Raw genomic sequence first — 21,257 nt, 5'->3', positions numbered from 1 at the left:
CAGCTGAGGTCACAGAAGATGAAAGAATTAATACCAAGATAGCATCAAAGATTTGCTCAGATTTTTTTTAAAAAAAAATGCTTTTCAACCAAGAACTGAAAGAAAGCAAAAGAGCCAAAATAACAAAGCCCTGCCATGAAATTGATGGTCTTCTTCATAATTTCTTACTTAAATCACCAAATTTGTGTTAATTGTCAAGGCAGAATGAGTTGTTTTTAGAATCCATGGTTTGTTTTACTGATTTATTTGCTGAACAAATTTACATGGCTACACAACTTATGTACAGTGACTTAATGTACAATCCACAATGTAAAACTCATAAAACCCCACTCACTACCACTTCCTTTTTAATATTGGAGACAAATTTACAAAAGTCTAAGAAAATGCTTAGGGGAAAAAATTGATTGGATTTCTGTGTCAATCTCAAATGAGATTTTTCCATGTGTCAATTAACCATTACCACATATTCACTAAAGCTTCATCTGGGTGTATCAAAATATCTTTCTATGCAGTTGGTCAGCTACCTATCCAGTCTACACAGAAATCAAGTGATATATTTGTATAACAAAAAAAAGTTATTAATGGTAGTTTGATAAGGAAATATTAATGGTAGTTAGCTTAGGAAATAGAATGCCATAACATTGACTATTACTTAGTTCTGATCCTACATAGAAGAAGGAGCCTTGTGGAATGGATTGAATGTGACAAATTAGAGTCAACCATCCATCAGCGTTTCTCAATCTGCCATCCAGAGTACCTAATTTATTGCAGCAGCTTGTCAGCACTTTGGCTACTGGGTGTATTGGATACTTATTTGATTAGAAAACTTTTAGGATCATTTCCTAAAGTAAAATTGTTTTATAAAATAATGAATACATTTAATTTAAAGCAGAGATAAGCAGATCCAATTTTATTCTGATAATCTTTGTGGTAGTCTAATTGAAAGCGGTTTTAAATGTTTTAGCGTGTACAATTATAAAATGCAAAGGGAAGAATATCCTTTTCTTCTAATTTTTTAATTAAAAAAATGGTTGTTGTTTTTTCTTTTAAGATCTAAGATACCAGGTATATAAAAGTAGATATAGAATGAAAGGAAGAAGAAAAATATTAGTTTGCCTTCTGAAGTAACACTTGCTAATACAAAAATAGCATAAAACTGTTCAATTAAGAGTTTAAAATTCTAGCTTCACTTCTGTCTGTTGGTCTTAGCATTTATATGGTTTATGGCATCTTACAAAGTAATATATTCTAACTGTGGTGAACAACTGACATGACATATTTACCTCAGGCTGAAAAAGATAACAAGAGTCTGGACTTGTATGAATCGCATATCTTATGACATGGTAATAAATTTCAGCTTTTGGTGTTTTGAAAAATAAAAGTAGAAACAAATATAAAGAAAAAACAAAAGCCTCTTTCTGAAATAAAGCATGCTTTTCATTCTTTTTCCCTTTATTCTATTTTGCAATAAAACAAAATGGAGGTGATACCACCAAATGAAATTATAGTCAAGGTTTTTCAATAGTGATTATCACAACTGTGAGCAATCATGAAATTGCATTGTCTTCCAACTTAGATCCTTTTCAGTGCCAAGTACATGATGGGTAGAAATGTAAAATATCTACTAAACTTTAAATAATGCAAGGTTATTGCAAAATACAATAAATCATAGCAGAATACTTCATGTTTACTTTTAATAGTTATTATATTTAGCTTAGTCTAAGCGTTGGTATTAGTTCACAGAATAATATTTTTTTCTGTGATACTAGTTCTCCTACAACAGTTTGTGTCCAACATTATCAGCCATATGGGAAAAGTTTCAAATATAGCTTATCTGGAAGGCTTTTGGAATTTGACATATTTGTATTATTACATTTTGTTTTTATTATGAGCTATGTCTACAGTCTGTTTTGATTGTGTGACAGGAGAGAGAGAAGAGAGAGCAAGATTAGTTGAGTGCCTTAAAAGCTCCTAGAGATTCATGAAAATTATCAAGGTCACACTCCATGTCTCCCAAATAAGATAATCAATAACCATGGCAGTTTTGAAATTTGTTTATTTATTTATTAGTTTTTTATCTTGCCTTTATTACTTTATAAGTAACTAAAGTGGCAGGATAAAGCCAGTTAAAATGGATCTAAGCAATCTGAGTTATCCAAGTATTTTAGGTCACTATGAGATCCATATTTTGTCATAAAAAAGAGAAATGCTGTCTACTAAGAAATAATTGTCCAAAACAATGGGGTCCAAGAAGATATTTTTAAAAAACGATTCAACAATTTTTATGATAGATAGAAAGATAGAATTCTTTATTGGCTAAGTGTGATTGGACACACAAGGAATTTGTCTTGGTGTAAATGCTTTCAGAAAGAAAAGATACATTTGTCAAGAGTCAAGAATCATAAGGTACAACACTTAATAATAGTCATAGGGTACAATAAGCAATCAAATCATACTAGGAAACAGTCAATGTAAATCGTAAGGATACAACTGACAAAGTTGCAGTCATACAGTCACAAGTGGGACGGGATGGGCGATAAGAAGTGATGAGAAGATTAACAGTAATAGTAATGCAGACTTTGTAAATAGTTGGACAGTGTTGAGGGAATTATTTGTTTAGCAGAGTGATGGCGTTCAATAAAAAACTGTTCTTGTGTCTAGTTGTTGTGGTGTGCACTGCCTTATAGCATCGTTTTGAGGGTAGGAGTTGAAACAGTTTATGTCTGGGGTGTGAGGGGTCTGTAAATATTTTCACAGCCCTCTTTATCGAATCATTGGTATTCTTACTCTTGTACAGAGGCATTGAGCCCTGCCTGGTCCTGTATTATTATTAATCTCATCCACTAATTTTAGGTAACAATATGTAGCCTGGACATAAGTAGTGAGATCTTCAAATGTCTTTTTTACTTGTCAGGCTCAACAACTGAAAATGGATCAGACAGTTGCTTGGTGCCTGGTGTACTATTTAGAGCAAAACTGAACTATCATTACTACTCCAGTAGCAAAGAACTACTGAGTTTCATAGATGGCAGGTGTGCAGACAGTACAATGGATCTAGAAGAGCTATATATAGTTACCAACATGAGAGATGAGGAAAGTTTTGTTTTGTATTGTCAATTGTGACCTTTATAACAGATTGTTCCTATGATTTTAATCATAGAGGTGGAGCAAAATCTGAATATCGTATTTCACTGGTTTTTGACCTCAACAAAACACTTTTTTATTCATTTATCAAATTTGTATCTCACTCATTTCACTGTCTAAGTTACTCTGAATGGCTAATTAAGTTTTACCTACTTCCATATAACTTAATTGCATACCCACTCAATGCCCCCATAGATGAACTGCTTCCTTTGTATATGCTTAAAATTCAGATATTATTCTATTGAGTGAAATAAATGTAACATATGCGCATATCATATGTTGCACATATGTTTGTGTTTGTGTGTGTGTGTGTGTTTCCACTTTTGATCAGCAAATCTCAATCAAGATTAGGCAGACCTAGAGGTTATTCCAGTGAAATTATCTTAGCCTCAGTCATCCCTAAATGAATTCCATTACTCGTAGTTGAATCTGAAAGCATACATATTCATGCCAAATATGAAAGAGATCTTGTTATAAAGCTTTAATGTAGAATGTGGAGGGAATGGGGGATGAAGATGAATTTAGATTATTTTTGCCTCAACGGCTTTTGTTTTTTTAAGCAGATACTTGAAGAGTCATAGCAACTGATCCTCTGACAGATGGCAGTCTCCGTTGAAGTAAAATACTGAGGGGAAATCCAAGCTGTCTCACCAAATTAAGCTTTAACATGTTTTGTAGATGATGGAAATAGTTCAAATCGCAGCTAGGAGGTAGCGTTAATGGGGAGCGGATGTGTTCTTTTTAAAGATTTCAACATGAAGAGGTTTGCTTTAAAAAAAGATTTAAAATTGAAAGATCTGAATTTTGATTTTCTTCACACATACTTAGAATTTGTTTTACATGACCCAGTTTTAAAGGAAATGAAAACTTGGATAACTGTATATGAGATAGTGACTTTTTTTTATTCTTATGCTGGAGAAGCAGTACTAAAATTCCCCTATTATTTATCACTTAGAAAATGAATCTAATATTATCATAATTCTGGATAAATTAGTTATATCCCAAGAGTCTTGAAAATCAGCAAAGATGTACAGGAGACTATTATCCATTCTTTCAGAAGGATAATAATAATAGTTTAATAATGATGCCAGTCAATGATTTTATTATAAACATATCAAAGAACCTACTTCCAACCCAGTTCTTCATCCAGATATCCAAAAGTAGACGCAAAATCCAAAATGTCTTTTGAAAAGGATGTGGAGGAATTAGGTTCCAAAAAACTTACTTATGTAGCAAAAACATAGTAAGTTCAAAATTTAAGAAAAAAGTTAATGTTGTGCATTTCTGCTTTACTTTCTATATTTTCCAGCTGAATGATGTACCCAAATGTAAAGTATTCAGATTTTGAATAACCATTCTCTTATGTTATTTGAGAACCACGTGATATCATTTTTCTACCCAGCTCATTTCTCCCCAAAATATATATTGCAAAGTTCCACCAATAAAAGATTTTCCTTTCATTTTCCTACTTTCCCCAATTTGCTAACCTCCATATGGGTTGGAATATCAATCCCAAGGTAGGCAGAAGTTATCTGCTTTTGTGTTTGAACATAGTAGCTGTTTCTAACACCTATTAACAGTCATAATACCATGATTCTAATACCTTAACATCTGATACTATCGCATAAAAGGAGCAAAGACTTAATCACTGCTGCCCCAGATAGCAGGTTATGTCTTACAGTTTAATTATGAGTAGATTTCAGTGAACATTAGACACAGTATTTCCACAGTGAGAATACAGTAGTTCAATAATGAAACTAACGAGTACTTTCATACTTCTAATCTTCTGTTGGATATATTAGGGAATAGATAATTCATAGTGAAAATGAGTTGGATTATATTACCTACAAGGTCCATTCGGCATTATGATACTATGAACGCCATTAGTTATTATTTTATTTTTCACTTTTCCTAAGAAATCCTGAGAACTGAGACAGCAAAAGGATTTTTAACAGAAGTTTCTTGCCATTTTCATTAATGTATTGGTCTGGTACTACCTTTTCTTTAGACACAAACAAATGAAAGTGTTAGGGTTTGCATATCATTTTAAATAATTCTTTATTAACTATGGTTTACTGAGTGTACCATTATTGGTCAAAATTCATACATTATTGCAAGCCAAAATTGAACAAAAATACTGTAGCTTTGCAGGACTGTATGACCCTATTTTATTACTTCCTCTTGTCACTGCCATCAAAGTTTGTAATCTCTAGTAATTTGCCAGAGTTACTAGTGAGGTAGTACTTTACATAATATGTTCTCCTAGCAATGTTCCTATGCAATTCAGTTCTATGGGGGTGAAATAAAAAGGAAAAGTACATGTTCAGGCTTAACAATTAATAAAAGAGAAAATTTCACCAGCTTGAAAACAATGTCTTCTACAAACTAAATTACTAAAGACTATATTCTTATCTTCGTTTGCATTATCACTATTTATTGGGGGTTGGATTTGTAAATCAGACAAAGCAAGTTGCCATTTAGATATTCCCATTTTATGAGTTAAAAGAGTATTAAACAGTTCATAGGTATAGCCTAACCCTTTTCTTAAGATCATTACCGCAAATGAGATTTTTTTCCATTGGCTTGGAAATGGGTATTAATATGAAAATAATCCTAAAACGAACCCATATACCAACTAATGTATGTTATAATAAGTAATCAATAGCAAAAGAGGCATGGGGATGTAATTCCATCAATGTGATGCTTATTTGATTGAGATTGTCCATTTGACTGAGTTTGAATTTGTTTCTTCCCTATTGTTATCTTTTTGATGTAACTGTCTGGGATTTATTTACTGCAGACTTTGGGTTTCACTTCTAATCATTACATCCGTCACTCCAGGGGCATGAAAAGGCTCTTATAAGGAAGGTAAAACTGCTCATAGGCACTGAAGAGATAAAGATGCAAAGGAATGACTTAGAACTCTATAAATGAAAACAATAATTTATTTTATTTTATTTATTACTTTATTTTATTTTGTTTATTTTATTTTATTTTATTGAGGCTGAGCTTGTCTCATAGCTGGTGGGAATGTCTCATTACAGCTCTCATGCTGAGCAAACTAGCAGATTTTCAAACACACTTGATGGGCATTGCATGTAATGCTGTAGAAAAAGTACTGAATTTACAGCAAAGGAATGAAATGGACAATGATTTTTATTTTTATTCATTCTTTAAATGAAAGAAAAAAGAATGATTACTGTGTCTGATTCTCTTCTAGTGCTATCTTTGATTAAAAGACTTTTGCAGAAGGCTCATTTAGCAAAAGCCTTATTATACAAACACCAGCAAACAATTAACTTGATAAGATCTATCAAAAGCAAAGATAAACCGAACTGAACTCAAATCCCACTTGTTTTAAAACTCATTGTTTATGGTGAAACGCTTCCAAGATGAAATGTCTCCTAAACTTCTGAATAAAAGTTACATTGAGAATTATTTTAAAATTTCCTTTTATATGACTTTATAGTGCAGGCTAGTGTTCAGTTTTGATATACCCCACCACCAAGTTTTCTCTACATGTAGTGGACTACAACTGTCACAAATCTCAGATATATAATTATTCTTCAGATATAATTATGGGAGTTGCAGTTCCAGTACAACTGGAAATGCACCTAGTGGGGAAAAGCTGGGTTCAGCAGTCACAATGAATACAAAACACAAATATTTCATGCACCTGAATCCTGAAACATTTTGAGAGGCACCTCAAAATGAGAGAATAGTCTATAAAATGGCTTGACAGCATCTTCTGGATAGCCTGCTGCTAAGAAAGAAAGGAGTCCAAGAGAAAATGTAAACACGTAGTATACAGTACAACTCTATCAATGGAAAAATGACACTGTATTCAAAAATGACACACTGTATTCACTGACACTTATACTGTACAGTGTTATTCTTATTCGAGCTCATTCTGGAAATGGATTGCTTAGGATTTCATCTTGACAATACTAGCTCTACATTTTGATTCTCTCTTTTTAAAATTTTACTATTGTTTTTTATATTCATGCATTCTTGGATTGTGGAGGGTTTTTTGCTCCATGCCTTCTGTAAGTATAAAGATACTTTAAATATATTTTTAATAAATAAGACAGGTATTTCCTTTATACAGGGAACTTTAGGAGTGACAATTGTAGAGTGAAGATCGCTTTCATCCTGGCTGTCCTATCTGAACATAAAATTGAATATACTTCTGCATTCCTAAAATGTGTGGTATTATTTGCTTCTGTATCTTTCCCTACTCACTGATACATGCCGATATGTATATCAAAGTATGACAAAATTTTATGTATCAAATCTCTACATGTAAAATCTTGTAAGTTACTTTGTCTACTGAATGATACAAAAGTATAATTTTGAACATTTCTTTAAATTCACAGCTTAGTTCACATTTCAGCTATAGTTCTGATGATTTGTTTCTGTCTCAGTGTGATGTGTGAATTTATCCATTATATATCAGTTTTAGATCCTGAATTGCTGTTCTGTATAAGACACATCACTGTATGTTATAGTTTCCCTTAAATCAAGGCATGAAAACAAATCCAAAAAACCCCATTCTGAATGGGTATGCAATTAATATTTCATTAAGCAAGAATGAAAAATTAAGTGGATTGTGTCATGTCAATAAAGTGGTCCTCTTTATATATGGTTCCATGTATCTGTAGTTGACAAACAGATATATAAGCTAATTATACTGTGTATATCCTTGGTTTTGGCCTTGTGTCTTAGTGCTTTGAAGCATATGCAAAATAGCAAAATAGCTTTATGAATATATAATGTACCATATTTAAAAGATGGTGTTAGAACATCTGTACAATGTAGTTGCTTCTTGGTTATGGCATATGTTGCTTGGTCATGGACTACGTGTGACTTCCTTGTGGCAATTCTTCATCTTCAAAGTGATTTGGTTGGCTGATGATCATGGTTGATACTAATTTTTACATTCCACAGAGATCTTGATGGAAATGCCTCTTGACCATAATAGTACTTCTTGCCGACAACTTGCAGCTTGCTTGGTGACTCTTCAGTACTTTGATTGGCATAGTTTTCTTTCTTCTAAAACTCCTATCTACAGTGGTGATTCATCATCCTATTCCTACTAGGCTCAGAAAAAGCTCAGAAAAGAAAGGCTAAGAAAAAGCAAGAAAGAACAAGAGAAAAGAACTCTTGCTGGAATAGACCCTCACCTTAGTTTCTCTAGTTTCTTAGATTTCAATTGCTGGAAGAGACCTAGAGGATGTGAAAGAAAAAGGCAGGACTGGTTGCCACGGAAGCAGTTACAGCAGCTGGGATTATGTGAATGCCTTAGGGTTGCTAAGACTTCGTTTACATTGGGATGATAACAATCTAGATCTATCTGGATGCTGAGAATGAACAGTTGTAGGAGATCTAGTTGTGCTTCATCTGTGGCAGAGTAAAGCCCTTGTAGCAGTGGTGGTGGTGGGATTCAAAAACTTTTACCACTGGTTCAGTGGGTGTGACTTGGTGGGCACACTTTGCGTGCATGCAGAAGCATGCCAAAGACACACTTTGCACATGCGCAGAGGTGTTTGTGCAGGCGCAGAGGCATTCCAACTCACCTCCTGCAAGTCTGCACTCTCCCGGTCGCTTCAGCAGCTGCCACGCAGCACTCTTCTGTGCTGCGTAAAGCAGCTGCACTTCAAAAGCAGAAGATAAAGGTGAATATGGGAGCCTGAGCGGGAGGGTGGGCCCAACAGCAGTGCGATGGAGAGAACCGATTCGATCTCCACTGCTCATCACCATTACCAGCTCAGCAGAACCGGGCCGAACCAGTAGCATACCACCACTGCCTTATAGCACAGAGATTAGAATATAGTATTGCAAGCTAACTCTGCCCACAGTCTAGAGTTTGAATCTGCCAGGCTCAAGGTTGACTCAGCCTTCCATGCTTCCAAAGTTGGTAAAATGAGGACCCAGATTGTTGGGAACAATATGTTGACATTGTAAACCACCCAGAGAGTTCTGTGAAGCGCTATGGGGCAGTATATAAGTCTAAGTGCTATTGCTATTGCTATTTTAGAAAAAAAAAATTAACAAAAACTTACGAACTAGATCAAACCACAAGCTGAATAATCTGATGATCCTTTATTTCTTTTTCTCTGATTTTAAATAGAATATAACCAATATAACCAAAGTATAAAATATAACCAAATCCAATTGGGTGTCTTTCATAGTGTATTGTTTATCCCATCTCAGTCTCTAAGACGCCCCATTCTATGCAGCTACCAACTCCACCTTCCCTCAATTGTAAGCAGCATTTCTGCAATAGTTATCCCCTCCTCCTTGTGTTTGGCAGTGATCACTGCAGAAGTTACCCAATGCTCCACTCCCTTCCTTCATTTACAAAGTGATGGGTGGGAGAGCTGTAAAAAAAAAATCCAATTGATCTCCCCTTCAGTGTAAATGAACAATATTGAAGGATGGTTGCAGAATGTGAAGGTAACTGTCTATCTGGCAGGAAGTGGAGACAAGAGACAAAACAAAGCAAGAGAAACAAAGCAAGACTATCGGATAGAAGAGAAATTATTTCCAAGACACAAAGAATGTGTGCAAAGAATGTGTGCAAAATGGAAGGTTGTTTGGAAAAAGAAACAAGTCACCGAGAACTTATGGGGCTAGGATAAATATTCCTATAGACAAGTAGGCACAGAAAAAGAGGAAAAAGAAGGAATGAGAGATCTTCTTTTGTAGCCAGCAGTTGACATCTTAAAATACTCTCATGGAATATAGATAGATAGAAAACAGTGAGTCAGTCACTGGTAGAAGAGGGACACCTTGTGGTTTCCAAGAAAAAAATGAATTCAAACAGATACGTTGCTCCTAGAGTGAACAATATCTTTAAAGTAGAAACAGCAGCCTATTATTAACATGATTGTTATGCTAAATGTAGTTAACAGTATGGGTATGCTTTTTATTCATTTTTAAGAATGCTTAAGAATACTCTTTGCTTAAGACGAGTCTAAGAAGAGAGCCATGCAAACAGAACTATGAAATGTTCAACAGGTTTCAGTTTTGAGCTGATTATATGTGAGAAATTAAAAAATGTCCTAGGTTGAAATAATTGCAATAGTATTATTACTAAACAACTGCAATGTCAATATAATGTATAAACTGAATATGTGATTTCACTAATATTAAAATGAAAGGAAAATATGTGAAAATTAAATGTAACTTTCTATATTCTAGCTTGACTAACATTTTGCTATTCAGGTCTTTTGGGCATAAATTCAAATTATATTAATTTAGGGCAACCTATACTGGGGAAAAAAGGACTGGAAAAATCACAGAGATAAAATGGTCTGCCTTTTTTTGTACTTCCATAATAAAATCATCAAGCTTCTGCCTTTTAATAGCATGAATATGGTATTAAATATGTAATATCATTATAACATAGTGATGTTATAAGTATCATGTCATTATACAAATAACACAGTTTTATATGGTTTACAACATCAATCATGGTACCATGTCATGACACATGATATATGGTACAGAATCCACATCATTTGCATATTCATTATATCAGTACCCCCACTTGTTCTCTGCAGATATCAGTTTGCTAGACTTTCCAAAGAAAAGGCTGGTTCTAATGTTTCTACATTAAATGCATTTAGCATTTTCATTGGAACTATATTCCATGCTTCTTCAAACTTGAGAAGCTTAGCATATGCGAAAACAGTCTCCCAAACAAACTCTAATTGCTTTGGACCATATTAAAGCAAGCTTCCACATATGGTGGCATTGATAGAGAAATGGAAGTAAATGTACACTTCTTCACTCAAAAAAGAGGTTAGTTTAGCCTAAATACTCTTGAGTTCATTGTTGTTGTCCCCTTAACAATCAGAGTATTATCCTGATAACATGAACAAACTAGTGTTCTCTTTTTAATACCTTGTAATCAATTGCAATTAATTTGTAAACTGGTATACTTCTATCCTTTTCATTGTTTTCTTATAGATGCAATTCAAATTTTAATAGAGCTGTAGAGCAGCTCAAATCTGAATGAAAGATATTTTTTTTTCAATTGGCCCATTTTATGAATTGGGTTGGCATAATGTAACTCATTTTCAGCCAATGCTATTTCAGTTTTTTCTTTACCCGCTTCAGTTCCATTACCCAGATCTCAATGATGCCTGGCAAATCTGCCCTCCAACTTTGTTGTTCAGTTTGTTTCCAGCGAGAAAAGAATTGTAGATATAGCTATAGTGATTCCTTATTGTGTGTATATCATTGCCTGGTTTGGAATCAAACTTACTGGTGAATGAATATGTTGACTGGACTGTTACAGTACTCCATATATGATGGATTATGATGGATTATTGTTATTGTTAATATAACTGCCTAGGGTGATGCTTTACTCACAATCCCTGATCCATTATGACTATTTAAGAAAGTTGGCTGGTGAAAATTCTGTATACAATTAACTCTATTTTTCAGGATGAACTGCCAAAGATTTTAATGGGATATTGTTTTAAATGCACCAGTTACCACTCAATGTGGGATGCTAAGATTTAAACAGGCACTCTGCTGAGACCATTACACAAAGTACTAAATCAGTAATTCATCCTTCACAATTGGCTTTCATGAAAATGTTTCAAGCCTCAGGCACCATTAAACTTTTAATGGAGATATTAGCTTTATATGCTGACATACATAACACAGCTGTTTTGGCATCATTAGATGCAGAAAAATCATTAGAAGCAGATGGTAGATATCAAGTTTCTGGTGAAAATGATAAAGAACCTATAGAATTTTATTTCTTGGATTAAAATGTGTTATTACAATCCCTCTGTTTGTATAATTTGGAAAGGGAGTATTTCTCCTGGAATTAAAATGCAGCATGGAACACATCAAGCATGTATTTGAATTATTTTTCACTTGTTTTATTATTTCATTTGATGCTGGAATTCTGATACTATCCTAGGAATGCATGGACATTGTTACTATCTATATAAGAGACCACTTAAATAATTCTCAGAAAAGATTCTCTAAATTCATTTAGACTGTACAGTTTCAATGGGTATACAGTTTCCTGAAATAAGTCTAATATTATGTCCATTGGAAAAAACGTATCTAAGGATACAGATAATTACCAGGATATTTAGTGTCCAAAATACATGATACAATTCCTAGAAAACATCCTGCTAATTAAGCTGTATTAACCGAAATTAAAGGAACATTAAGAGATGGACAAAAATAACCATAGGTTTGTGGTGAAAAATAAACAGTTTATGATGTAAATGAACATTGTATCAAAATTAATATATATTTTGACCCCAAAATTAAGGATGGTGCCATTTTTTAAAAATACATTGATAAGCTATCATTTTTAATGGAAATAACCTATGGCTTTCAAGAGACAAAGTTAGGTTTAATTTTCCTAACTTAATTGTAAAGAATATCATATGTGTTAATTTCAGTAATGTATTAAAACAAAAAAGACATAATTCACCATTATGAGTTCAACTGAAGAGTTATTACTTGGTATCCTTAAAATGCTGGCAAGTTTTTAGTCCCAAATATAGTAGGAATTTACTACTATAATTTACAATAGCAACCTTTATTATTTTGGCACTGAACACAAGTTGATACACTAAAGCGCATTAAAAGGAAATTAATATTTGAATTTAACACGCATGAACAATTGATACTAAGGAATAATCTTGATTTTTAAAAAGTTGCAAAATTTGGGTGGAGGACTGAAAATAGGAGTAGTAATCTCAGTCAAGTTTTAAATAATGATAACTTAAAATATTTGAACCATTATCAAAGGTTATAACTTAATAAAGCTAAATGTTAAATTGGAATGTATTAGTATTGATAGCATTTGTCACTGACCTCTGAGATTCTGACAGCATTGGGCATATTTGTGAAGTCTTTAATAAGACCAAATTGACAGTTTGTTACTATCAAAATTTTAAAAAACTTCTTTTCTAATGTTCTGTTTTATTTTTCATTTTTGTCTATATTTTCCTTTTTTCAGTTAGTTTTCTTAGGTTTGTCCTTATATGCTATGAATTGTAATATCTTTGTAAAACTCAACAAAACTTTAAAAGGCAAGAACGAGAATAAAGATTGCATTGCAAAACAAATATATGAAATAATAATGAAGGGTGAAGCAGAAGACAAATACTGAGAAAATTATGGTTGGATGGAATTGAAGATGTCCTAAAATGAAAAAAAAAAAAAAAACATTTAAATAACAAAACACAATGTGTGAACCATGTTTGGTAAAAATAAAGATAGTTTGTGAGCATAGAAAGATACAAAGAGGTATTATGAATGTTTTATTATTAGCTAGATTTAGCCATGTTTCTTATTTCTTTTTTATCTCTTGACTTTAATTTTTATGGCTTAAAATTTCTTCCTCTTTTTCTTCTCTTTGAGTAATATTGCTTATGCCAAAAGTGCATTTTCAGTCCTAGCAACTTGAATATTTAAATTCTTGTATTAAATTTGTTTCTAAGTCATTAAAATAGCAAGTTAATTAAAATGTCAAAGAAGAGTTCCTTCCATTTCCTTTGAAATTTTCTAATGCATTTCCCTCTTACTGCTATTGTAATTTCAGCTATAACTGGAAATTTCAAAGATGTTGCACTTATTTAAAACTCTTCTCTGCTTATCAAAATGATTGGCCGTTTCTGGTCTCTGAGATACAGTACATGTAAGGTATTGCCACTGTGGAATAACCAATTCTTCTGACATGGAAATTACCCTATTTTTTACATTAAAAAGAATGACTCAAATCTATGGAAAGAAGTAGAAACTGTACATTTACAGATACAGTAAGGTGGGGATAACTTTTACCTCCAACCAAACCCTGGATTGAAATGCCCTGCATTTTGTTCACTTCTGTTTCCCCTCATAGGGATGTTTCCAACAAGAATTATTGTTATCATCAGTCTAATTATATCTTTCATACAATATGATTGAACTCCTCTAAGCAAGATATATTTACTCAGGTAACATTTGTTGCTTTCATACTCTAAAACAACTTCAGATTCTGTCATTCTCCTGTCTTGAAAAGTGATGCTTAATAAATCAATGTAGTCCCTTGCCAAACCGCTACAATGCCTTTCTGCTTAACATCATTCATATGCTATTTAATGATCCACTGGTAACATTAAGATGATCACCCAGAACAGGACTGGGACAAGATAAAGCAGAAATGACAGGCAGATTAGTCCCATTTCTGGTTTTGATTAATTATTGTGACTCAAGCATTTGCCCACATAGTCTTTGTCTGTAGCCTTGCTTTAAGACAGTGCTTGCTTTGTTCAGGTATATTGTCATATTGCCTAGTGAAGCTGAAAAAAGGGTCTTTGCTTCAAGGATTTCTGCAAAGTATCCCTTTGAAGCTGTCCCAGTGGAACAATATGCCGTCTTAGGTTGTGTTTTTCACAGCCTTGACTGATACTTCTAACAAGCAGAAGAGGTTTTGTACAGAGAAGAGGAGAGGAGAGGAGAGGAGAGGAGAGGAGGGAGAGAAGGGAAGGGAAGGGAAGGAAGGAAGGAAGGGAAGGGAAGGGAAGAAGGGAAGGAAGAAGAGAAGAGAGAGAGAGAGAAGAGAAGAGAAGAGAAGAAGAGAAGAGAAGAGAAGAGAAGAGAAAGAAAGAAGAGGAATTCTTTATTGGCCAAGTGTAATTGGACACACAAGGAATTTGTCTGGTGCCCTCAGTGTATATAAAGAAAAAATAAAATACATTCATCAAGAATCATAAGGTACAACACTTAGTGATAGTCACAGGTTACTAATAAGCAATCAAATCATACTAGGAAACAAATAAAACAATCTAAATTGTAAAGATACAAACAATACAGTTATAGTCATAAGTGGGAAGAGATAGGTACTAGGAAGGATGAAAAGAATAATAGTAATACAGTCTTACTAAATAATTTGACAGTGTTGTTTAGTAGAGTGATGGCATTCAGGGGAAAACTGTCCTTGGGTCTAGTTGTTCTGGTGTGCAGTGCCGTATAGAGTCGTTTTGAGGATAGAAATTGAAACAATTTATATGAGGGATCTGTAGATATTTTCACAGACCTCTTTTTGAATCATGCAGTATACAGGTCCTAAATGGAAGGCAGGTTGGTAGCAATTGCTTTTTCTGCAGTTTTAATTATCGGTTGAAGTCTTTCTGTTTTGTTTGGTTGCAGACCCAAACCAGACAGTTATAGAGGTGCAGATGATAGATTCAATAGTTCCTCTAGAACTAAATCAGCATCTCTTTGGGCAGTTTGAGCTTTCTGAGTTGGCGCAGAAAGAACATTCTTTGTTGTGCTTTTTTGATAACATTTTTGATGTTAGGTGTCCATTTTAAGTCCTGAGATATGATAGAAACTAGAAACTTGAAGGTATCTACTGTTGATACTGTGTTTTCTAGTATTGTAAGAGGTGGTAGTATAGGAGGGTTTCTCCTAAAATCTACCATTTCTACGGTTTTGAGTGTATTTTGTTCTGGTTGCACAAGGCTAGCTGTTCAACCTCCTGTCTGTATGCAGATTCATTGTTGTCTCGAATGAGGCCAAGCACTGTTGTATCATCTGCAAACTTCAGTACTTTAACAGAGGGACTGTTGAGATGCAGTCATTGGTATATAAAGTATATTGATATGCATATTTGCTGTGCATACACAGATGGCATTTTTTAAAGTGGAAATAGCGGAAGCATCAGAAGAAGCTTGTGCATATACTCAGACTATGTGCAAAAAGACTACTTGGCCCATCACTAGTGCTATCAGGCTGTCAGATGATGTAAAACAATTCAACAACACATTCACATGCATGCATTCCCTCCATGCTTACTAGTCACATTGCTTCAATGATGTAAGATGCTTTTTTTGAAGTAACTACTGCCAACTTCACAAAATGCTTGATTAGTGCATCAAGCTGTGAAGATCTCTCAGAGCTTCATTAGTCATTTGCTTTTACAGCTTACCTTTTTCAGTGGAGCACTGAAGAAAATGTGGAAAAATTTTCCCCAACAACATGAGTTCTTTTGAGAAAAGTAGGAAAGCAGCACGAGCAAAAAATGAAATCTCCCTTTAATGGTGCTTTTCTGCTGTTAATGTGTGCCAGATTTTTCACCATCCTTTTTTGCAATAGCATATATTTGATACATTAGGGTAAAGAGCTCTTTTGTGAGCTTTAAAATTTATATTGCTGCTTGTTGGCTCCCCTCATTTTGTATTATTTATTTATTAAATTGGTTTGCCACTCATCTCATTACACAGCAATTCATGCTTTGCTTTGAATGCACCGTGATTGGAATCACATCAGGGAATGTCATTCTGGCCACTGAAACCAAACCACTGCTTGGTAATCCAAAGTATCCCTTCCTCTAACAGTTGGTTGGTTAGTGAAGGGAATCTAGTAAAGGTCTAGTGAATGGCAATTTATCATTTCTAAGAATTAGTACCACTACTTGTTAGCAATTTTTTCCGATGAGTTAAAATGGACCTACATAGAAATATTTAAAAAACACTATGCAGAATAAAATCAAGACATGTTCTCCATTATTCATATTCTACACCCTTGATGGATCTTTTTCTTTTGTAATAACAATTTGGAAAGTAGGGTATACTCCTGTTGATGAAGCCTAAAACTGCACTTGCATTTTGTTTTGTTTTTCTAGTCAGATCACACTGCGACTATCACTTGGTTTTAAATCAGGGGTCTTCAAACTTGACACCTTTAAGACTTGTGAACTTCAATTCCCAGAATTCCTCCTCCAGTCATGTTGAGTCCACAAGTCTTAAACTTGCCAAGTTTGAAGACCCTTGTTTTAAATCAACTACTAGCATACTGCATTCTCTTTCCCCAAACTGCATTAATCTGTGTACAATGTGGCAGTTGAAATATTTTATATGCTTCTTGAAGAACTATTTTTCTTACAATTGTGTCTTAGATGTCTCTTAAACTTCAAATACTCCATGTTAGCATTCCTATACATCACCACATTAACAAACTTGAATTATTTAGAATTTGTTTTTTTAATTAATTGATACACTTGAATGTTAACACATTCCTCCACAGAAAAGTGTGCTTTAAAATATGCACAAATTGTACTTCCCCAATCTATGACACATAAAGTGGGATAACTTTCATCATTTCCAATATACCCAAAAGAAATAGGCAATCTGAGATCTCTCTCTGGAACTATTTCTGCAGATCCAGGATGTTCTTAGTGCAGAGAGTTGCATATAGAGTAGCCCCAAAGTAACATGTACTAAGTTTTGCCCCATTCCTTTCTCATGCTTGAAGAAAAGCATAGTCTACTTTAATCAAAGGGATTTAACATTCTATTAACTTCAAGGCTATCACAAAAAAATTGGACTAAACTTTTCAATAGTTAACACCTGTAGATCCTTGGAGCTCTTTGCAGTCTAAAAAATAAAACCCATAAAGAATTTGTTCAGACATTCAAAAGATCCTTACATTTGTTGATACTGTGTTTACTTATTACACACATTTACATAGTCATGACAAAATTTTGTTGTGTTATGTTGCATGCTTCAGCAAGGTGGGTATTGTTATCTGTGTCCAAGAGTTTCAGAATGTTTAATGTACTAAGAAAAAAGAAAAAGAAAACATACCACCCTTGGCATTACTCAGTTGCAAATCTCCCCATTTATTATTTGGATCTGCTGAAAATAAATTACTGAGAGTTGTTGAGGTGGCATGAAGCTATCGAGACATATTCTGCTGAGGCTTCAGTCCTAAGTGTCTTGCAATAAAAACTCCTGAATGCAATGGACATAGTTTAGATAAGACAGGCATAAGGATACAGCCTGCATGCACTGGATCATGTATGATCTGTGATGAATACTCCAGAAATGCAGTGTATTGTTTGGCACTTCCTTTACTGAAAGATAAATATGCAGTGACTAGTTGCCTAATTGAGGTGTGAGATGCAGCAAAGCCAGGTGCTAAAATCTTTCAGGAATAGTTATGAGAAATTCTATTCTTCAGGAAACCTAAACCTATGCAGACACTGATTTCAGCAGATATGTGTACCTTTGATGCAATACCATTCCTCCTTAACATTTGAGAAAATTGCCAAGTGTCAACTCACATTATGGCAGGTTTTCTTACTTCCATTGTTTATCCAAGCAGATTGATCAATTTGATCCAGAGATTAGTTTCACAGCCATGTGTTCTTTCCCACTAACCCATCTCATTGTTTTAAGACACAGATTTCACAGCTCTGAATTTAATTTTGTTCATTATCAAAAAGAAAAAAAACAGAGACAACATCACAGGGGAATAAATCCTTTCACCCTCTATCTTGCCCATTGGTTCCTCTTCTATTTCTCTTGATTATTATTCTTTTTAAAAAACCATGCCTTCCCCCAAATCATTACCGTAAAGACAAAGCAGTCCTGAACATGTATTTTTAAAAAGGAACTACATCCAAAAATAGAAATACACAATTAGTGTGCTTGAGAGATTGGCTCTGTTTCTCTAATGAGCCACTGAAGGGCTCCATGCCTTCCTTGTTGTTCAAGTTCTAGCCCAATCACTTCTCTGCATTTTCTGTGGTAGTCATTCAGCCAGTCACACTAAAAGGAGAGAAAAAGAAAGAAATTGTCTAAAAGAAAGATTAAAAAATGGCAAGCATGATAAAGGGAAAGGATTTCTTCCTCATCAAAGGTTTGGGTGAAAAACTGGCTCTTCATAGCCCTTCTAAACCAGGGGTTTCCAACCTTGGTGACCTTGCCTGGTGGACTTCAACTCCAAGAATTCTGGAGTTGAAGTCCACTTGGCTTAAAATCACCAAGGTTGGAGACCTCTGTTCTAAACAACAGTAGAGGGGGAGGAGGCATACAAATCTAGGAAGCAACCTTGTTTCAGAGGACAGGCGCAACTACATAGAGAATTGTGGAGCAGGATATAATGTTAAGAAATCTGACAGAAATGTGAGACCTCATTGCATGACACATGATTTTGTCATCTATTTGTCCACAGAGGTGTGTGTGCATTTGTTAGATTCCATTTATGACAATCTATTATAGTAATAAATATTTTATCAGATCCCATAAAGTAAATGCATAATTTATATACAATATATAGAAGGCAGACTTATTTATTTTGAGTTTGACTTTTAAACTTTCCAGTGTATGCTATGAATTAAATAGGGATTGTTCAAGCTCCTAATTACCCAGCCTTACTTTCAAAAATTATGCTTACTTTCAAAAATTATTCAAAAATTATTAGAAGCATCTGCACAATTTGCTGTTGTTTTGTTCATTGGGTGCCCAATGCTCCCAGTAGTAGTAGTAATAGTAGGCTTTTTGAGAGAGGAATCAAGATATATTTCATTATTAAAGATTTTTATACTTTTGCAAGAAGCTTATCATCACTCTCTTTAATTTAGGTCCTGATTACATGCTTAGGAAATCCAGGTCATTATAGTGATATAAATGGAGCACATAATAATATTGTTTAGTTTAGCAAGGAATTGCATTCTTTTCTACTACATTACAATTCATAGCTTTCACCTTGCTAAAGTTTCAGTGCTATTGGCAAACTTTCTGTGGCTGTTATTCATACGTAAATCTACTCACACTGCATCAGCCACACCCCAAAGATGACTGCAGTTCCTTATTAACTCTCCAACTTCTTCCTGCCCTTTAGTAAGTATTAACAGCATTTTTCTAGTTGTCTGGCTCCTCCTTGGTATTGTCATTTTGATTTAATTTCAAAGTTCAGAATAAAAGCTTCCAAATAAACCACAATCCATTTAATACCCATCTTACCTCTCTTTGAGTCAGTAAGTGAACAAGTATCATTTTAGTTTGGATTGGGACCAGAGTCAATGGTTCAAATGTCAAACTCCCTCTGTTACTGAAGTTATACTGTGAAGAAGAAAAGGCTACTTAGTCATATTTCTCTTCACTTAAAGAGGAACAAATATATGTATGCATAATTGCCAGACAGTTTTGCTCTGTTCTAAAGAAATACACTTTAAAACAAACTTTAACAAGGTTCCCCACTTGTTAAAAAAATTCCCAACCAAGGAATCTAGCATGAAAGTTTGTAGGCATAGTGAAATGAATATTTCTGTTCTGATCAAATGTAAAATGTACGGGTTTTGTCAGCAATTGGGTAAGATGAATAGTCAAACTCTGAATCGGTCAGCATACCATGTTATGTTATCCTGACCAATTGTCATGTTAGGGTGCTCTCATAAAATGGTTATCATGCCAGTTTCAAAACCAGTTTTTTTATTACTTGCTTCAGTCTCAGCTCAGCTTACTTTGCATGTTCTTAATGCATGAGACTATAAATAGCCACCATTTTTATCTCCTAAGCAAACCTATGTAATGGGTGCCAATTTCCCATTTATTTTCTTAAAATAAAAAGAATCAAACTTAACAGGCATCAAAGGAGATGTTCAAATCCAATTGGTGTCCAAAGTCCTCATGCTGTGCATCCCAGAGGGAAGAATGCATGAAAAATAGGATACATTTCAAAACCATGTTGTGTTCTGAGCCATATGCTGGAAACTATATACTGTTACATTAAAGTAGTGCCCCCCCCCCCCCAAAAAAAAACCCTTTAGGGCATTAGGGACTGGTTCTGTGGAGAGAATTTTTTCCGGGGGCCAGAGGGGGCGGGGTTTTGTGTGCTTCCTGCATCCCATGAATGGAGCTTCACTTGTTTGCGCAGCCTGGTTTCTGACATGCCACATACTGATGTTGGTCAATGGATCAGAGGTTGGGGACCCCTGCATTAGAGGGCTTATTTATTTTGGATTAAACTTCTAAATACATCAGCAGGGAAGCATGCACATAAGAATCATGTCATGGAGATGTTGAAGAATCAGTCACCTTTGTTTTAGCTGGAACAACAATGACAACATTTTCAATTCGGATCCCAAAAGAGCCATCTTCATAATAACCAGGTTCTGTAGAGATATAATTAAGGGGAAAAACATTTAGAATAAAACTCTCAAAAATAAAAGCAAAACTCTCACAAGTAAGAAATATTGGTCAGTATTGGCCAAGTATTGGCCAACAGCTCCTCAAATTTCATATAGTCAATTTTTAAAAAGTGTGCTATGTTTAAGTGAATACAGGATCACATCCTGCCTT

General features: G+C 34.3%; 1 protein-coding gene across 4 annotated transcripts in view; it reads right to left on the bottom strand.

Moving 5' to 3' along the window:
* Window positions 1-17,771: 17,771 nt before the first annotated feature.
* XPNPEP1 (X-prolyl aminopeptidase 1) overlaps window positions 17,772-21,257 on the bottom strand; it is a 36,231-nt gene continuing 32,745 nt past the window's right edge. For all 4 annotated transcript variants that reach the window (XM_087964585.1, XM_026684078.2, XM_087964586.1 and 1 more), the window contains 3 exons: window positions 20,994-21,070; window positions 19,920-20,018; window positions 17,772-18,722 (listed from right to left, as the gene is read on the bottom strand). In XM_087964585.1, the coding sequence (XP_087820711.1) occupies window positions 18,594-18,722; window positions 19,920-20,018; window positions 20,994-21,070 (305 nt within the window). In that variant the 3' untranslated portion in view covers window positions 17,772-18,593. The remainder of the gene's footprint in view (window positions 18,723-19,919; window positions 20,019-20,993; window positions 21,071-21,257) is intronic.

This window comes from Notechis scutatus, chromosome 4 (genome assembly GCF_049901735.1).
Source record: "Notechis scutatus isolate UNSWTSFEM ecotype Mainland chromosome 4, rNotScu1.2, whole genome shotgun sequence".
NCBI lineage: Eukaryota > Metazoa > Chordata > Lepidosauria > Squamata > Elapidae > Notechis > Notechis scutatus.
The sequence above is the reverse complement of the archived record's forward strand: the minus strand, read 5'-3'. Positions and strand labels throughout refer to the sequence as shown.